General features: G+C 41.2%; 4 protein-coding genes across 4 annotated transcripts in view; 2 read left to right on the top strand and 2 right to left on the bottom strand.

Moving 5' to 3' along the window:
- LOC141376456 (trace amine-associated receptor 13c-like) overlaps positions 1–17,977 on the bottom strand; it is a 136,093-nt gene that overhangs the window by 78,192 nt on the left and 39,924 nt on the right. The gene's annotated exons all lie outside the window — the stretch shown is intronic.
- Positions 1–17,977, bottom strand: part of LOC137487290 (trace amine-associated receptor 13c-like) — a 92,695-nt gene that overhangs the window by 34,794 nt on the left and 39,924 nt on the right. The window lies entirely within an intron of this gene.
- Positions 3,429–6,126, top strand: LOC147835162 (trace amine-associated receptor 13c-like). The gene has a single exon (XM_087271446.1). The coding sequence runs from the start codon at positions 3,925–3,927 to the stop codon at positions 4,990–4,992; it is 1,068 nt and encodes a 355-aa protein (XP_087127572.1). The 5' UTR covers positions 3,429–3,924; the 3' UTR covers positions 4,993–6,126.
- Positions 13,547–16,952, top strand: LOC147835163 (trace amine-associated receptor 13c-like). Its single transcript, XM_087271447.1, has one exon. The coding sequence runs from the start codon at positions 13,576–13,578 to the stop codon at positions 14,587–14,589; it is 1,014 nt and encodes a 337-aa protein (XP_087127573.1). The 5' UTR covers positions 13,547–13,575; the 3' UTR covers positions 14,590–16,952.

Consider the following 17,977-nt stretch of genomic DNA (forward strand, 5'->3'; position numbering starts at 1 on the left):
CCCCTAAAAAATATATTAAATGATCTGCCTGACAAGTAAGAACTTAACCACTGGAGAACGTTTCCTGGGAAGCCTATAGCCCTAAATGGTGACTGAAGATTTTGTTTGAGCACTGAGAATTTGGAAGCTTGGACACAAACTGTAGTGTCCTTATTCTGCAATGCGGAAGTGCACACGTTTTTGCGATTGTTTTAAGAATATCCAATTCAAATGGCAGAAAACAGTCAAACAACATCCTCAAGTGTGTTTCAGACTACACATAAAAACTAAAATAATTTGCAATATCAAGAAACTTAACAGGCTGTTTTTAACATTTAAAAATGGAAGTGAAAAAGACCAGGGGCCTCATGTACGAAGACTTGCGTGGAAATCTTACTAAAACATTGCGTACGCACAAAGCTGTAAATGTGCGTACGCAGAAAAAATTTCAGATGTATGAAACACTGCGTACGCCGAATCTCACGCATATTCTTTTGTACATCTGAATGAACGTGAAACTGAGCGCAACATGCACGAGCACAAAACCCCTCCCTGCCTCCTCCCCCGTATGAATATGCTAATGACTATTCTAATGGTAAAACCCAACGAAAAAGCAATGGCAAAAGCAAGCAAAAAGAGAAACTTTGAACAGAATGTGAATTGGAGGTGCTGCTTTCGGAGGTAGACCGGAGAAAAGCGGTGTTATTTGCAAGTTTGTTCTCCGGAATTAACAACAAAAGAAAAAAATAGAGTGGGAGAGTTTAGCTGATACGGTTAACACAGTTGGGTCTGAACATCGCACTGAGTGCATTTAAAAAAGAAATAGTGTGGTTTATATCTGTAAAATGTTGCAATAACCCTTACCAGTCTCAGTGGCGCACCTCATAAGAAGCATGTAAGCATGAACTGACACGTTCGAGCATGAACTCGGTTCGAATCCAGCGTCTGATGAATTCTTTCTTCTTGTTTTCCCCGCTACATATCAGATTTTGCCCACTATTTATCACGAGAAAGACAAGTAGGAATCATCAATAAGTTCATATCAATAAGCATCATATTTTATTTGCACATTTATTAAATGAAAATGTTTCTGATTCACGCATGCAAATTCATCTTCAGATAGTGTCTTTATAGCAATGTGCGTGCAGTAGATTGCTCAGATTACATTGGGAAAACAGGCGACCGCTGCAAATTAGGCTTTAATGTTTAGCTGGTCAACTGTATGGTATGGAAATCTTACATACCTACTATATGAACCCGTCTCACACAGACGCCATTGCAAGGATCAGACACTTTGTAGAGAAGAATTTAACACAACTGCCTCTAGGAGTCGCCAATGGAAATAAAACAGACACGCAAAAAAAATGTGCGTACGCCTGCCAGAAAGCTGCCGTGAACCTGCGCACATTCCCACGTTCAGTTCATTGTTAGTAAATCCAAACGTGAGCGATTCTGAGCGTGAAATCTGGCGTACGCAAAGTTTTTGTGCGTACGCAGCGTTGATACATGAGGCCCCAGAAGTCCTGAGCAAAAAAAAGATTTCAATGGCTGCACCAGCTAGTACATAAAGAATAGGGTCAATAAAGTGCATCATAAATAAGGGTGACTTAATGTGATAATTTAGGTAATACTGTTTTTAAGAGGCATTGTTGCATAAGTAAAAATCAGCATATAGTTGAATTGTCCCTGTGTGTAGTATAAGCATAACATTGCTTTGAAATGTTCTGATACAGCTACTCATTGAACCCTTTCGCGCAGTTTTGAAAGTTTTTTCTACACATTTGACTTGTCAGATCACCATCAGCAGCTTGTAAAATGAGAAAGCATGTTAAATTGGTATTACAGCCATTAGTGAGAATGAACATTCTGACTGATTGCTCTGCTTAGGGTACCAGGACAAAAGCAAGTCAAAAGAGAAAAGAAAAGGCTGAACAGGATGTAAAAACATAAAACCAAAGGCCTCTGTAAATGACAAGATCCAATCCTTCTTTTAAAAAATTAAATAATTCTTCATAATGCAGAACCAAATAACCAAACATTTTATGAAGATAAAACTTTGTGGTAATATTTTTTTTTACATTTTTTACATAATATTTTATTACATTTTCTTTATTAACTATGCATGCCAATTCCAATTGCACACATACTGTATGTCATGTATTGCATAAATATTGCAAAGACATGCTAAATTTAATCTCATCAAAATAAACTCTCAGTCCATTTAGCACAATGCAGCATCAGTGTATTGCATGTGTTTGTTTCACACCCTTTGTGAAAAGTTCACAAGAGGATTGTCACAGAACTGGTGCTAACAGGGCTCACAGGATTATGTTTCTGTGACATAACAAATAGACAAACAAGTGGATATCCCAAGTTGATAAACTTCTGTGCAAAGTCCAAATTAACAAAGATGTCATATCACTGTCTGAATAACAGGTCAGTTAGGCCTCAGATCTCACAGAGATTTGGCCCTGTTAACAGAAGCAATGAAACTGTAACCATACAATGTACTTGGACATACAGTAAAAGCCACAGTATTAAAATATATCAAATCAGTTTTCAAACCAACATCAAAACAATATATTTAACATCCAATATCAAACCAATTTTGTAGAACCAAATGGCAAGCATCTATGCATATATACATATATACACACACATGTATTTTCATTGTGTGTGTATGTATGTGTGTGTATATATATATATATATATATATATATATATATATATATATATATATATATATATATATATATATATATATATATATATATATATATATATATATATATATATATATATATACACATACATCCATACACACACACACTCACACATCATTTAATTACTAAACATGTTACTTTTTGACTAAGGGGATAGTCAGGCAATAAATAAAAATCTTCTCCAAATAAAGATATTTTGAAGAAAGCGGGAAACCTGCATCCATTCACTTCAATAGTATTTGTTTTTCCTACCATGTAAGGCAGAGGTGTCCAAACTCGGTCCTGGAGGGCCAGTGTCCTAGAGAGTTTAGCTCCAACCCTAATCAAACACACCTGACACAGCTAATCAAGCTCTTTCTAGAAATACTAGAAACTTTCTGGCAGGTATAATGAAGCAAATTGGAGCTTAACTAAACAGGACACCGGCCATCCAAGACCGAGTTTGGACACCCCTGATGTAAGGCAACAGGTTCACAGCATTGTTTAAAATATTGTTTGTGTTTAAGAGAATAGAGAATTTCACAAAGGGTTGAAACCATTTGAGGGTAAGTAGTAAGTTAATTTTCATTTTTGTGTGAACTGTCACTTTAACTTGGTTCTGTGTTTGTGCTCTTTCTATAGATGACCTTTCAGTTTGATGTTGTGCTTGTTTCTGCTTTCTGGTGTTTTGCTCATAGGTGAACCTCTACATTTGACTACCTAGTACCTAACTGTCTTTTTGACAAACAAAAATGTACATAAACGCGTTTGCATTGACTTAACATGTAAATCACTCTCGCTTGATGCCCGTTCCGCATCTGTTGTGAACGCAGCATTAAAGAAACACGTAGGGGAAAATCTGCCAAATCTGCCCACTGGCCTCTGTCCATCATGGCCTCCCAACCCTCCCCATATTCCAATTGGCTGCATCTCTGTCTCCTCTCCACCAATCAGCTGGTGTGTTGTGTTCGGTCTGGTGGAAAATGGCTGCCGTCGAGTCATCCAGATGGATGCTGCACACTGGTGGTGGATGAGGAGATTCCCTCCCATTGTCTTAAGTGCTTTAAGTGCCCAGAAAAGCGCTATATAAATGTAAAGAATTATTATTATTATTATTATTATTAATCTGTAGAAAGTTATGTGCATCCATCAAAGCAAAAGTTGGGAAAATAAATACTTCTATCTTTATGCAGCATCAGAATAGGTGGGAAAAAGGTGGGCTAATTTGAAACAGACACTATAAATGAAAGGACAGAAAGGAGAGCAGAACAAACTCCTAACAGGAGGAGACTCACTCATGGCCTACGAGACAGAGGATCAGGAGACTCAATACTGCTTTCCTAACATCAACTCATCATGTGTCAAGGGAAAACGCTCCAAACATGAATACAATATCTTTTACATATTTGTATTGTTAATGTCAGCATGGACTGTGTTTCTGAACCTGCTGGTGATCATCTCCATCTCTCACTTCAAAAAGCTTCACACTCCAACCAACCTGCTCATTCTCTCTCTGGCTGTGGCTGATTTATTTGTTGGACTTGTTGTGATACCAACCGAGGGTATCAAGCAAATTGAGACATGTTGGTACTTTGGAGACACTTTCTGTGGACTGTTTGTAATTATCGTTAGGTTGCTCCTTTCAGCATCTCTTAGTAATTTAGTTTTAATTGCTGTTGATCGTTATATTGCTGTGTGTTATTCCTTACAGTACCCACAAAGAATAACCAAAACTAAAACTGTAATAAGCATCTGTCTTTGTTGGTTTTCCTGTTCAGTTTACAATATTTGGTATGTCATTGGTAACGGGTATTTTAGCATGTCTGACAAAACACTGTGTTATGGCCAGTGCATGGTTGTGATTACTCCAACTTGGAGATTTATAGATTTAATATTTTCCTTCCTTTTTCCTTGTACTGTAATCATCACTGCATATGTGAGGATATTTTATGTTGTACACAAGCAAGTGAAAGTTATAAACTCTCAAATAAAAGGTGTAAAATGTGTAATGGAGGTTTCAATCAAGAGGAAATCTGAGAGTAAAGCTGCTCTGACATTGGGAATCATTGTGACAGCTTATCTGCTTTGCTGGATTCCTTTCTATATTTGTTCTCTAACAAAAATCACAACGATCACATCCACTACTATGACACTACTAGTATGGACCTTCCATTTAAACTCAGGTCTAAATCCTATCGTCTATGCTTTGTTTTATCGCTGGTTTAAAATATCAGTTAAACACATTGTAACTCTCAGAATATTTCAGCCAGCATCCTCTCTAATGGACATTTTTACAGATAGTCATTCATGACTGGTGAAGCTATATTGTGTTTACTGTTGTGTTTTAGCTCAACCTTTAAGATCCCTGAAAATACACAAATTACAGCAAAAAAGTATATACTCAAGCAAATGTTCATTTACATTAATGACATGCAGTAATCAACAATAAATTAGCAAAAAGAGAGATGCAGAATGCCTAATTCTGTTTTATTGGTAAAATGTCATATGAATTATGGCCAAAAAAATCCTTTTTCTGTCTTCCAAGGCATAAAAACATGCATTTTTTAAAAAAAAAAAGGCAACTCTAGACATTATGTACCCTAGAAATACATTAGTGGTACTTATATTTTTACTTATTTCATTCAATCGTGATTAATATAATCCAATTTGAGTGTGCTGTGTTTTTGTGTACATTTTAAGTATCCTGTTATTAACTCAAATTCTCTTTAGTCAGGTCCACTTCCACTGATATTCTATTTGTATGTCAACAGTTTTGTTTAATGTAATGTTTTATTCTCTGCAAAAGTTCACATATTAATTTCCATGTTGAAATGTTAAAATGCAGTGTAATTAAAATGGAATTCAAACTGGCATTTGTGTGTGCATTTAAATGATAAATGTCTTGCTATTAGCTCAAAATCTGTTAGAAATAAATTCAGTCAAGCCTACTTTTGTAAATAGGTTATGTGTAATTGCAAGTGTTTGGCTTTTTGAGTTTGTTCTGCCACATCTGGACAATGCTAGGAAAGCCGCAACACTTTTACCTCTCCTCTAAAACACACCAAGTATAATATTACAAAGATTAAACAGCTGTGCACATTTTGTCTTTACATGTCATTTTCCTGATTTTTTCCTGATCCCATTTACTCAAAATGCATCTATTTTGCATCCATTAGCACAAGAAAAAGTCATGCTAATATATATTTATTAAATAAGATGTTTGATTGAATGTGATTTGAAATGCATTTATTCATCTAAGGCTGCTTTAAGTGGAAAAAGCAAACAACTCTGAATGTTGCAGCATTTGCTGGATTTTAAAAGTGTCTGAGATAGTGGAATCTCTTTATCACAGAAGGACTGACATTTTTTGAACCGCAAAGAAAAAAAAAGATATGGTATGGTCAGTCTTTTTTTTGAAGCTGGTGTCTTCCAGACTGCACGATTCTGAGTGTTTTTGTGGCATATAGAGCCACTAGTTGTGCACCAGTAACACCTGTTATGTAACAATGCACAAATATCTACATGCAATATAATCTGCACTGGTATTATATATATATATATATATATATATATATATATATATATATATATATATATATATATATATATATATATATATATATATATATTAGTGATGTGCAGAGCAGCCGGTATTTGTATCTGTATTTGATGAGGGGGGAAAAGTATTTGTATTCGAATAAAATTCAAAATGGCGCAAAAATATATATTTTTTCTATTCCACTTCTAATTTACTTTATAGTGAAAGTATTGTTTAATTATACCCATTATATAAATTATAGATATGCAATATTGGTTGTTGTTTTTGAACACGTGACAAGAAATGTCATTGAAAAGAAAATAACATAGAAGCCATTATCTCATCCATGGTTAAACCAACAACTAATAAAATACCATTGTGAATATTATGAACCCCACCACCACCGTTCTTGTTGAAGAACACTGAATAGACAGAATAAAAACAAATAATACTTAAAAAAACTGTTCTTCTTTTGAAAGAACTTCTTTCCAATGCACAGAATTCCAAAAACTAAAATTAGCTAAATAAATCTAAATAAAACTCTGCCTGGGAGATCTGGCACTGGACAGCCACTGCGTAAAACATATGCTGGATAAATTGGTGGTTCATTCCACTGTGGCAACCCCAGATTTATAAAGGGACTAAGCCGAAAAGAAATGAATTAATGATTATGCATAGATGATGTTGACAGATGTTTAATATCTCTGCTGATTTCACTTTTGCACACATTATACAGTATCACTTTGTTTTATCTGCAGCACCACTGACTTTAAAATGCTTCCACACAGTACCTGAAGGTTTTTATTATTATTATTATTATTATTATTGACACGTGGAGGACCAAGAAATGGCTCAGCAGCAGTCTCACTCTTTTTCTGGGTGCCCAAATGTATTTGAGGAGTTTCAAGTTAATAAAAAGTGACGGGAAGCTATGCTTAGGTTAACTAGCCTATAGCATATATCTTGCTGTCTGCAAAAGACAGTAATGTAGACGTACCATATAACTCCCATAAGTGCATATTATTCGACACAACTGTCGAATAAACGAACAACTTTATAAACGAACGTTAACGTTACTCTGTCAACAGTCTATTGTCTAAATTACTGCGCTAACAGAGCTAACGTTGCGTAAACAGAGCACCCGAGTGCAAACGTCAAAAATGCAGCGTAATAGAATATCCCGATCAAACTCCGCTTAAACTACGCTACAAGTTTATAAACTGCATATGAAACCCAATTAAGGTACAAAAATCTATTTAACAAAAATAGTGATGCAGTGAAGTATTTTTTTCTCGCTCAGCCGAGCCTTCTCGGTCTGTTGCTGTGGAGAAGCTTGTGCCAGACACCTTTTACCTGCACTCCGCCCATAGACTACTGACTGAGCGTCTCTCTCTCACACTCACTCACTCACTCATTTATTCACTTACGGGGGCATGCACTGTGGTCTCATGAGGAAACGCTGCTTTTTGATATAATGTGTTTCTTGCTCCCGAATACAAATAATTTTTCAAGTATTTGTTAGAAATAAGTATTCGTAAAAACACGCTATTCGTGCCTTTCCGAATACCGTATTCGGGTTCGGCTCCACCCATTATATATATATATATATATATATATATATATATATATATATATATATATATATATATATATATATATATATATATAGTTCCCCTTCGGGGGGAACTCCAGCACTATAAGTGGATTTGATGTTCTAAATCCTAAAGAAGCTACTTGTCTGAAAGAGTATTGAACGGGCCAATGAAAGCAATGAATTGGCAGCCCAAGCTTGCGCAGGTGTGTTGCATCGCCAATCAACTGAGCATATAAGCACACCTGGCGCCAGCAAACGCGATCCTTTTTGCTTCAGAGACTTTTCTGATCGAGCTTCATGAGGGTTTCTCTTGCTGTCTACAGCCACATCGAGCGAACGATCCCGGTCCAGAGCGAGTCCACGCAGCGGCAGACGGTCGAGCTGGGTTTTCTTCCTTGCCTGGCGTCCCTTTGGGTCCCGTCCTCCAGAGCGGTGCGTATTGTTGCAGTTTTCCTAAAAGAGCAACACAATCGTGCAGCACGTCCTTTTCAGGATGGCGCTCCGACTGCGCGTTTCTGGTTGCTGGGGTTTCCTGGCTCCGGATGATGGGCACGATCACTGCATTACATGTTTGGGGGTCAAGCATGTCAATGTGGTGCTCGGGGCGGTTCATGTCATCAATGCGATGCCAGGACCGTCGCGCAGTTGAGATCATGGCTAACTTTCGTAAGAAGGGCGCTCGGGCAGATCTGAGGGTTCCAGCGAGAGATAATCCGCCACCTAAGGGCTCGCAGACCTCTCGCTACTCCAAGCGCTCCATCCAAGCTTCGGGTACTGGGAGTGATCCGTCTAATCAGATGGTAGCTCTCACGCTCGCTGACACCGGAGATCAGATGTCCTCCGCGGCATCGGAGGGTGGGCTTTCATTGTCCGACGATGATCCGGACCCGCTCGCCCCCTTCGGGCAGGTGAGCGCTGTCAAAATGGATCCTGAAACGGACGTGTTAGCCGTGCTTCCCCGGGCTGCTTTGGCCGTGGGTTGGAGATGGTTTATCCCCCAGCTCCATGGCCGGACCGACTAGAGGGGCGTTCCCTTCTTCCCGGCGATGCACAGTAGGCTCACGCGGTCCTAAAGAGCACTTTTTTCTGCTCGTGCTGCGTGTCCCTCCACCCTCACCACTCTCGGTGGTGGAGCGGCCAGGGGGTATGTGGCGATTCCTCAGGTTGAGTGCGCGATGGCGGTTAATCCGCGCGGCGCCTCTTCTTGGCGGGGTCTGCCTCGTCTCCCATCCAAAGCCTGTGAGTTTTCGGCTCCCTCAGAGCTAGAGCTTACAAAGCTACGGACCAGGCTGCATCCGCCTTGCATGTGATAGCCACCTACCAGCGCTACCAATCGCAGGCGCTGGCCGAGCTGCACGAGGGTGGGTCCAACCCAGGCTTACGAGCTCCGCACCGCTGCCGACTTAGCTCTTCAGACTACTGAGTCCGCTGCGTGTGCTTTGGGGAGGACGATGTCCACACTAGTGATCCAGGAGCACCACCCCTGACTAAAACTTGGATGGTATGCGCAAAGTCGACAAAGTCCGCTTTCTTGACTTGCCCATATCCCAAGCTGGTCGGCGACACTGTCTGCGAATTCACCCATGAATTCGAGGCAGTTAGAGAGCAGTCTGATGGGTGATGTCTTATCGGCTAATCCGTAAGCCCGCTCCGTCCGCCGTGCCATCCATACCTGCTCCTCGCCGAAGGCGCCTGCCTACGAGAGCTGCACCGCCCCCGCACACGCCTCTGGCGAAGCGAGCGCGTCGAGCACCTTGGAAACAGGCAGCTCCCCCTGCCCAGAACGCCGCCAAGTCCGGCAACGGACCGCGAAGCGTCCCTGGGACAGGTCATCTGGAGAAGAGGGAACTTGCTCTTCTCCGCTGGAGGGCTGGGCGCCATTTCCAACAGCACCTTTTACTGCCATGAAATGAAAGGGCACTTTTCCACTTCCCCGGATGTGACAGCCAGAAATCTGCCAGTTTGAGACACTATGCTCTCTAGCTCGCAGGTTCGGTGAGCTCCGCCAGTGGCTCACGAGCACTGCAAGCCCTGCCAGTCTGGGACGCGCAGCCTCTCAGCTCGCAGGGTCTACATGCTCCACCAGCGGCTCACGGGTGCTGGGGGGACGGTCTGCCTTCTCCCAGCCCCCAAGCCCCTTTTCCGGAGTCAGGGTGCGGAGCCAGAGCGAATCGCTCTCCTCTAGCTCTTCTGTGGGACTCTGCCCTTCCGCGGGTCTCTCCGGAGAGCGCGCTCGCCTGCTGCTGAACTGTCTGAGGGAGCTCAACAGCAAAATAGTGGTGCCCCTGAAATATTTTCAGAGGCTCCTGGGGCATATGGCTTCTGCTGAGGCTGTCACGCCGCTCGGACTGCTCCATATGAGACCACTTCAACAATGGCTTCAAGATCGAGTTCCAAGACGCGCATGGCATGCGGGCACACACCGAGTCTCTGTTACTGTGCTGTGTCGCCGCACCCTAAGCCCCTGGAACGACCCCTCGTTCCTGCAGGCCGGTGTGCCTCTGGGACAGGCGTCCAGTCATGTTGTTGTCTCAACAGATGCTTCCAGCACAGGCTGGGGAGCCGTGTGTCGCGGGCATGCAGCCTGTGGGTAAGAGCCCAGCTGCATTGGCATTTCAATCGCCTAGAGCTGTTGGCAGTGTTCCTTGCTCTCCGCCATTTTTCTCCGGTGCTGGAGCAACAACACGTGCTGGTCAGGACGGACAGTACGGCGGCGGCAGCGTATTTCAACCGCATGGGGGGTATGCGATCTCGCCGCATGTCTCAGCTCGCCCGCCGTCTGCTCCTTTGGAGTCACCCGCGGCTGAAGTCGCTACGCGCCATTCACATCCCAGGTATGCTCAACCGTGCAGCCGATGCGCTCTCACGGCAGCAGATTCACTCTAGAGAATGGAGACTCCACCCCAAGTCTGTCCAGCTGATATGGGCGCGATTCGGGGAGACCCAGATCGATCTGTTTGCTTCCCCCGAGAACGCTCATTGCCAGTTGTTTTATTCCCTGACCGAGGGCACTCTTGGCACGGATGCACTGGCCCACAGCTGGCCTCGGGGCATACGCAAGTATGCGTTTCCCCCAGTGAGCCTGATCGCGCAGTTACTGTGCAAGGTCAGGGAGGACGAGGAGCAGGTTCTGTTAGTTGCACCCCTCTGGCCCAACCGGACCTGGATATCAGAGCTCTCCCTCCTCGCGACGGCCCTCCCATGGCAGATCCCTTTGAGAGAGGACCTACTTTCTCAGGGACAAGGCACCATCTGGCACCCTCGCCCTTATCTCTGGAACCTCCACGTGTGGTCCCTAGACGCGAGGAAGACTTAGGTAACCTGCCGCCCGTGGTGGTTAATACCATCACTCACAAGGCGCGCTTATGCCCTGAAGTGGAGTCTATTCACTGAAAGGTGTGTCTCTCGCAGAGAAGACCCCCGATCTTGCCAGATTAGTGTTGTGCTGTCGCCCTCCACTCTCAAGGTTTACGTTGCCGCCATCTCCGCTCACCATGACGCGGTGGCTGGCGGCACCGTGGGAAAGCATAACCTCATCATCCGGTTCCTCAGAGGCGCTAGGCGAATTAATTCAACTCGCCCCCCTCTCATGCCCTCTTGGGATCTCGCCCTCGTTTTCACGAGCCTGCGATTTGATCCCTTCAAGCCACCCGATTCAGTATCCTTAAGATCTCTGTCCCTGAAGACAGCTCTGCTGGTCACGTTGGCCTCTATTAAGAGGGTCGGGGACCTGCAGGCATTTTTTGGTCAGTGACTCAAGCCTGGAATTCGGGCCAGGTTATTCTCAAGTTATCCTGAGACCCCGCCCGGGTTATGTGCCCAAAGTTCCTACCACTCCCTTTAGAGATCAGGTAGTAACCCTGCAAGCGCTGCCCCCGGAGGAGGCAGACCCAGCCCTTTCTTTACTTTGTCCAGTTCGCGCCCTAAGTATTTATGTGGACCGTACTCAGTACTTTAGATCTTCTGAGCAGCTCTTTCTCTGTTATGGCGGACGGCAGCAGGGAAGTGCCGTCTCTAAACAACGATTATCCCACTGGATTGTGGAGGCCATTTCATTTGCTTATTTGAGCAGAGGTCAGCCGCGTCCCCCGGGAGTGCGTGCACACTCCACTCGGAGCGTTGCATCCTCTTGGGCGTGTGTGCGTGGCGCTTCTTTAACAGACATTTGTAGAGCTGCGGGCTGGGCGACACCCAACACATTTGTAAGGTTTTACAATCTGAGAGTGAAGCCGGTTTCCTCAAGGGTGTTAGGTACCCTTGGTGATTGAGGAAACAACTCGGTGGGTTGTTGTAGCACGCTTGCGGTGCCCTTTTTTCCCTAACACGGAGAGATGTGCACCCTCCTGTCTGTCAGTAAAGTTCCCCATTCGGTGAGCCCTGCAGATTCCTCCGAGGCCCCCAGCACTGACTCAGCGGAGGAGTCACTCGCTGGCCCACTACGTTAGGTCTGCCCGCTGGTCAGTCCGCGTTTTTGGGTACAGGTGCCTGCTATGGCCGATCCCCGCTGGTGATCACCATATGCTTTTTCCGCCACGGTTAAGTTCCCCCCTTGGGTGGACCCGTAACTTCCCTATCTGCTAACCACCTTATTATGCGCACTCCCCCTTCTTAGGGTTAGTCCATATGTAATTCCATTTGTCCCCCTATTGGGTGCGGATGGTCTCCGCAGCGTCCTCCCTTCCGGGATTGCATGCTCCCAACGTACTGTCGTATTTTCCTAGAATTATCTAGACGCTAGCGACTCCCAAAAAATATATACCTATTCCGTAAAGCTTCTTTGAAGTGGGAACAAGTTAGGGCCAAGGGCGCGTTGGAGGACCGCGGCTTCCATGATTTGGGTGCGTCACGCTTGCCTGACTGCCCTCTCATCGGAGGCGTTGGTAAGGTGCAGTCATTATGGCACTTTCAATGGACTCCCATACGTGGATTTAGAACATCAAATCCACTTATAGTGCTGGAGTTCCCCCCGAAGGGAAACGTTCAAGGTTACTGAAGTAATCCTTCGTTTCCTGAGGAGGGGAACGGAAGCACTATACTTCGTCACCATAATGACTGTCCCTTAGTTGTTAAAAGTCTCTTCAGCTTAAAAAAGGATAGCGTTTGCTGGCGCCAGGTGTGCTTATATGCTCAGTTAATTGGCGATGCAACACACCTGTGCAAGCTTGCGCTGCCAATTCATTGCTTTCAATGGCCCGTTCAATACTCTTTCAGACAAGTAGCTTCATCAAATCCACTTATAGTGCTGGAGTTCCCCTCCTCGGGGAACGAAGGGTTACTTCAGTAACCTTGAACGTTTTTTTGCTTGTTAGTTTGATTAGTGTTGATTTCAAATACAATAAATATGTTTGTATAAAACTTGTAGTAACGGTGCTCATAATTGGTGGGTGCGATTAAATTTTGGCTGATGCGCCTACATTTTTAAAGTTAGGAGCACTGGTGCTACCAAGCAAAAAGGTTAATTTCAAGCCCTGCAGATGGATGCTGCACACTGGTGGTGGATGAGGAGATTCCCTCCCAGATTCCCTCCAAGCGCTTTGAGTGCACAGAAAAGCGCTATATAAATGTAAGGAATTATTATTATTATTATTATTCTGTAGAAAGTTATGTGCATCCATCAAAGCAAAAGTTGGGAAAATAAATACTTCTATCATTATGCAGCATCAGAATAGGTGGGAATAACGTGGGCTAATTTGACACAGACACTATAAATGAAAGGACAGAAAGGAGAGCAGAACAAACTCCTAACAGGAGGAGACTCACTCATGGCCTATGAGACAGAGGATCAGGAGACTCAATACTGCTTTCCTGACATCAACTCATCATGTATCAAGGGAAAACGCTCCAAACATGAATACAATATCTTTTACATATTTGTATTGTTAATGTCAGCATGGACTGTGTTTCTGAACCTGCTGGTGATCATCTCCATCTCTCACTTCAAGAAGCTTCACACTCCAACCAACCTGCTCATTCTCTCTCTGGCTGTGGCTGATTTATTTGTTGGACTTATTGTGATACCAACCGAGGGTATCAAGCAAATTGAGACATGTTGGTACTTTGGAGACACTTTCTGTGGACTGTTTGTAATCATCGTTGGGTTGCTCCTTTCAGCATCTCTTAGTAATTTAGTTTTAATTGCTGTTGATCGTTATATTGCTGTGTGTTATTCCTTACAGTACCCACAAAGAATAACCAAAACTAAAACTGTAATAAGCATCTGTCTTTGTTGGTTTTCCTGTTCAGTTTACAATATTTGGTATGTCATTGGTAACGGGTATTTTAGCATGTCTGACAAAACACTGTGTTATGGCCAGTGCATGGTTGTGATTACTCCAACTTGGAGATTTATAGATTTAATATTTTCCTTCCTTTTTCCTTGTACTGTGATCATCACTGCATATGTGAGGATATTTTATGTTGTACACAAGCAAGTGAAAGTTATAAACTCTCAAATAAATGGTGTAAAATGTGTAATGGAGGTTTCAATCAAGAGGAAATCTGAGAGTAAAGCTGCTCTGACATTGGGAATCATTGTGACAGCTTATCTGCTTTGCTGGATTCCTTTTTATATTTGTTCTCTAACAAAAATCACAACGATCACATCCACTACTATGACACTACTAGTATGGACCTTTCATTTAAACTCAGGTCTAAATCCTATCGTCTATGCTTTGTTTTATCGCTGGTTTAAAACATCAGTTAAACACATTGTAACTCTCAGAATATTTCAGCCAGCATCCTCTCTAATGGACATTTTTACAGATAGTCATTCATGACTGGTGAAGCTATTTTATGTTTATTGTTGTGTTTTAGCTCAACCTTTAAGATGCTTGAAAATACACAAATTACAGCAAAAAAAGTATATACTCAAGCAAATGTTCATGTACATTAATGACATGCAGTAATCAACAATAAATTAGCAAAAAGAGATGCAGAATGCCTAATTCTGTTTTACTGGTAAAACGTCAGGATGAATTATGGCCAAATAATATCCTTTTTCTGTCTTCCAAGGCATTAAAACATGCATTTTTTTAAAGAAAAGGCAACTCTAGACTCTGTACCCTAGAAATACATTAGTGGTACTTATATTTTTACTTATTTCATTCAATCGTGATCAATATAAACCAATTTGAGTGTGCTGTGTTTTTGTGTACATTTCAAGTATCCTGTTATTAACTCAAATTCTCTTTAGTCAGGTCCACTTCCACTGATATTCTATTTGTATGTCAACAGTTTTGTTTAATGTAATGTTTTATTCTCTGCAAAAGTTCACATATTAATTTCCATGTTGAAATGTTAAAATGCAGTGTAATTAAAATGGACTTCAAACTGGCATTTGTGTGTGCATTTAAATAATAAATGTCTTGCAATTAGCTCAAAATCTGTTAGAAATAAATTCAGTCAAGCCTACTTTTGTAAATAGGTTATGTGTAATTGCAAGTGTTTGGCTTTTTGAGTTTGTTCTGCCACATCTGGACAATGCTAGGAAAGCCGCAACACTTTTACCTCTCCTCTAAAACACACCAAGTATAATATTACAAAGATTAAACAGCTGTGCACAGTTTGTCTTTAAATGTAATTTTCCTGATTTTTGTGGCCTAAAATATTTGCAGCATTTAGAGCCGTTTTTTCTCTCGTTATCGTTATTACTCAAAATGCATCTATTCTGCATCCATTAGCACAAGAAAAAGTCATGCTAATATATATTTATTAAATAAGATGTCTTTGTTTCATCAGCTTGTTTTCAGCTTTCATCAATTTATCTTTATTTCTTAAGTCATTTTACAATGTATATTGTGTCGAAAGGAGAAAAGTATGCAAAATAACATAATATTTCAGATAGTGAAACATTTGAGCAAATCAGGCAGATAGTAGAGTAGGGATAGAATGTAGACATATCTCTAGTTTAAATAAAACTGATTTAATTTAGTGTAAACGTCAATGTTGTATTTCAGTTCAGTTTAATTCAGTTCAGTTTAATACAAATGTTACTGATGAAGGAAGATTCACTGAAAAGCATCTCCACCACCCGAAACACAGGCTATGATTCAATTGAGCTTTGACTGAATGTGATTTGAAAAGTATTTATTCATCTAAGGCTGCTTTAAATGGAAAAAGCAAACTCCTCTAAATGTTGCAGCATTTGCTGGCTTTTGAATAAAAGTCTGAGATAGTGGAATATCTTTATTACAGAAGGACTGACATTTTTTGAATTGCAAAGAAAAAAAAAGATATGGTATGGTGAGTCTTTTTTTGAAGCTGGTGTCTTCCTGACTGCACGATTCTGAGTGTACACATATCTACATGCAATATAATCTGCACTAATATATACAGTTGAAGTCAGAATTATTAGCCCCCCTTTGATTTTCTATTTCTTTTTTTACATATTTCCCAAATGATGTTTAATTGAGCAAGAAAATTTTTAGATTATGTCTGATAATATTTTTTCTTCTGGAAAAAATCTTACTTGTTTTATTTCAGCTACATTAAAAGCAGTTTTTATTTTTTTTTAAAGTCATTTTAAAGACAAAATTATTAGCCCCTTTAAGCTATATTTTTTCCTGACAGTCTACAGAACAAGCCATCATTATACAATAACTTGCCTAATTACCCTAACCTGCATAGTTAACCTAATAAACCTAGTTAAGCCTTTAAATGTCACTTTAAGCTGTACTTAAGTGTCTTGAAAAATATCAATGTCTGGTGTGTGATACTTTAATCTGTCATTTGCGCACCATGTCGTGGCGCCGAGCGGCGCTTCTGGTGTGCGACCTGCTTTAGTGCCCCAACCAGTGCCAATATACAGCCATATTGCACTGCTAGGAGTGTGAAATTGCGTTAATACAACAGTTTGACAGCATAATTGTATATAAAAACAAAATCAAATAAGGAGAGTCTCAAAAATTACTTTCTTCCGCGTTGGATTCAAATAATAAGCTGACAGTTAAACAGCTGAGCAAGCATCTTTTACACTTAAGATCTCTAGTGTCTGCTTTTTGCTGGCTGTATGTGGGCAGAGTAATACACAAAGGGTAAAGAGGCTATACGGGTGCTGATATTACTTAAATATATCACAGCCATCAGCCAATCAGATTTGAGAACCAGACAGGTGTGTGTGTGTGTGTGTGTGTGTGTGTGTGTGTGTGTGTGTGTGTGTGTGTGTGTGTGTGTGTATGTGTATATGTATATATATATATATATATATATATATATATATATATATATATATATATATATATATATATATATATATATATATATTTTTTTTTTTTTTTTTTTTTTTTTTTTTTAACCAATCAAGTCTTTTACATGTCCTTTTACTGGGATTGATATTTTTATACCACCTATTACAATAAGAATAAAAATTTAATGCTGGTAACAAATTTGTCTTTTTTATATTCCAATATATTTAACAAATTGAGGTAACAAATTGTCTTGGTTCGGGTTAAGGAAGGATAAGACATAACACAACAAAACATGAATTCTCAAAAAATTATGACTTATTAGCACAAGACAGCAGATATGAGGAAGCTTTAAGCAAGAGCAAATTGGCAAACAAACAGGCGAACATCAAATAATAATGGGCTAACAAGATGGCAAGAAGACAATACACAGAAGAGCACATGGTACAAAGACACAACAGAAGCCATGTGCTCACAAGAAAACAGGACTAGAGCACGCAGCCAATAAGAGAACTCATTAACTGTGTGTTCACACATAACAACAGCACGTGGCCAAGTGTAGACACAAGCCACTTACAACAAACAACAGCAACACAGACAGAAAGCAATACACGATAGTGCACAATATATAAAACACTTACCGAGCACTTACACATGCAACGTGCATGTTAATTGTCCCCGTGCCAACCGAAACTAAAACCAACTAGACTGGAGCAATAAGAATAAAACACTTTGCCACAAACAACACACACCAGGATGAGACAGTACACACGAACCGAGCCTCCTTTGGAGCTCGTGCATGCTCGCTACAAAAACAAGAATGCGCAGCTCATTGAAGACCATGACTATATTCAGAACAACGGCAAGAGACGTGCAACTGACAAGATATGACCAGTGCCCGGACTGTGTCACAGAAACAAGAATGTAAAAAACTGAAGTGGCAGAATCCCGACTCAAATAAACTGCATATAGATTTTGGAGC

The sequence above is a fragment of the Danio rerio genome, chromosome 10, assembly GCF_052040795.2.
Source record: "Danio rerio strain M-AB ecotype USA chromosome 10, GRCz13ab, whole genome shotgun sequence".
Taxonomy (NCBI): domain Eukaryota; kingdom Metazoa; phylum Chordata; class Actinopteri; order Cypriniformes; family Danionidae; genus Danio; species Danio rerio.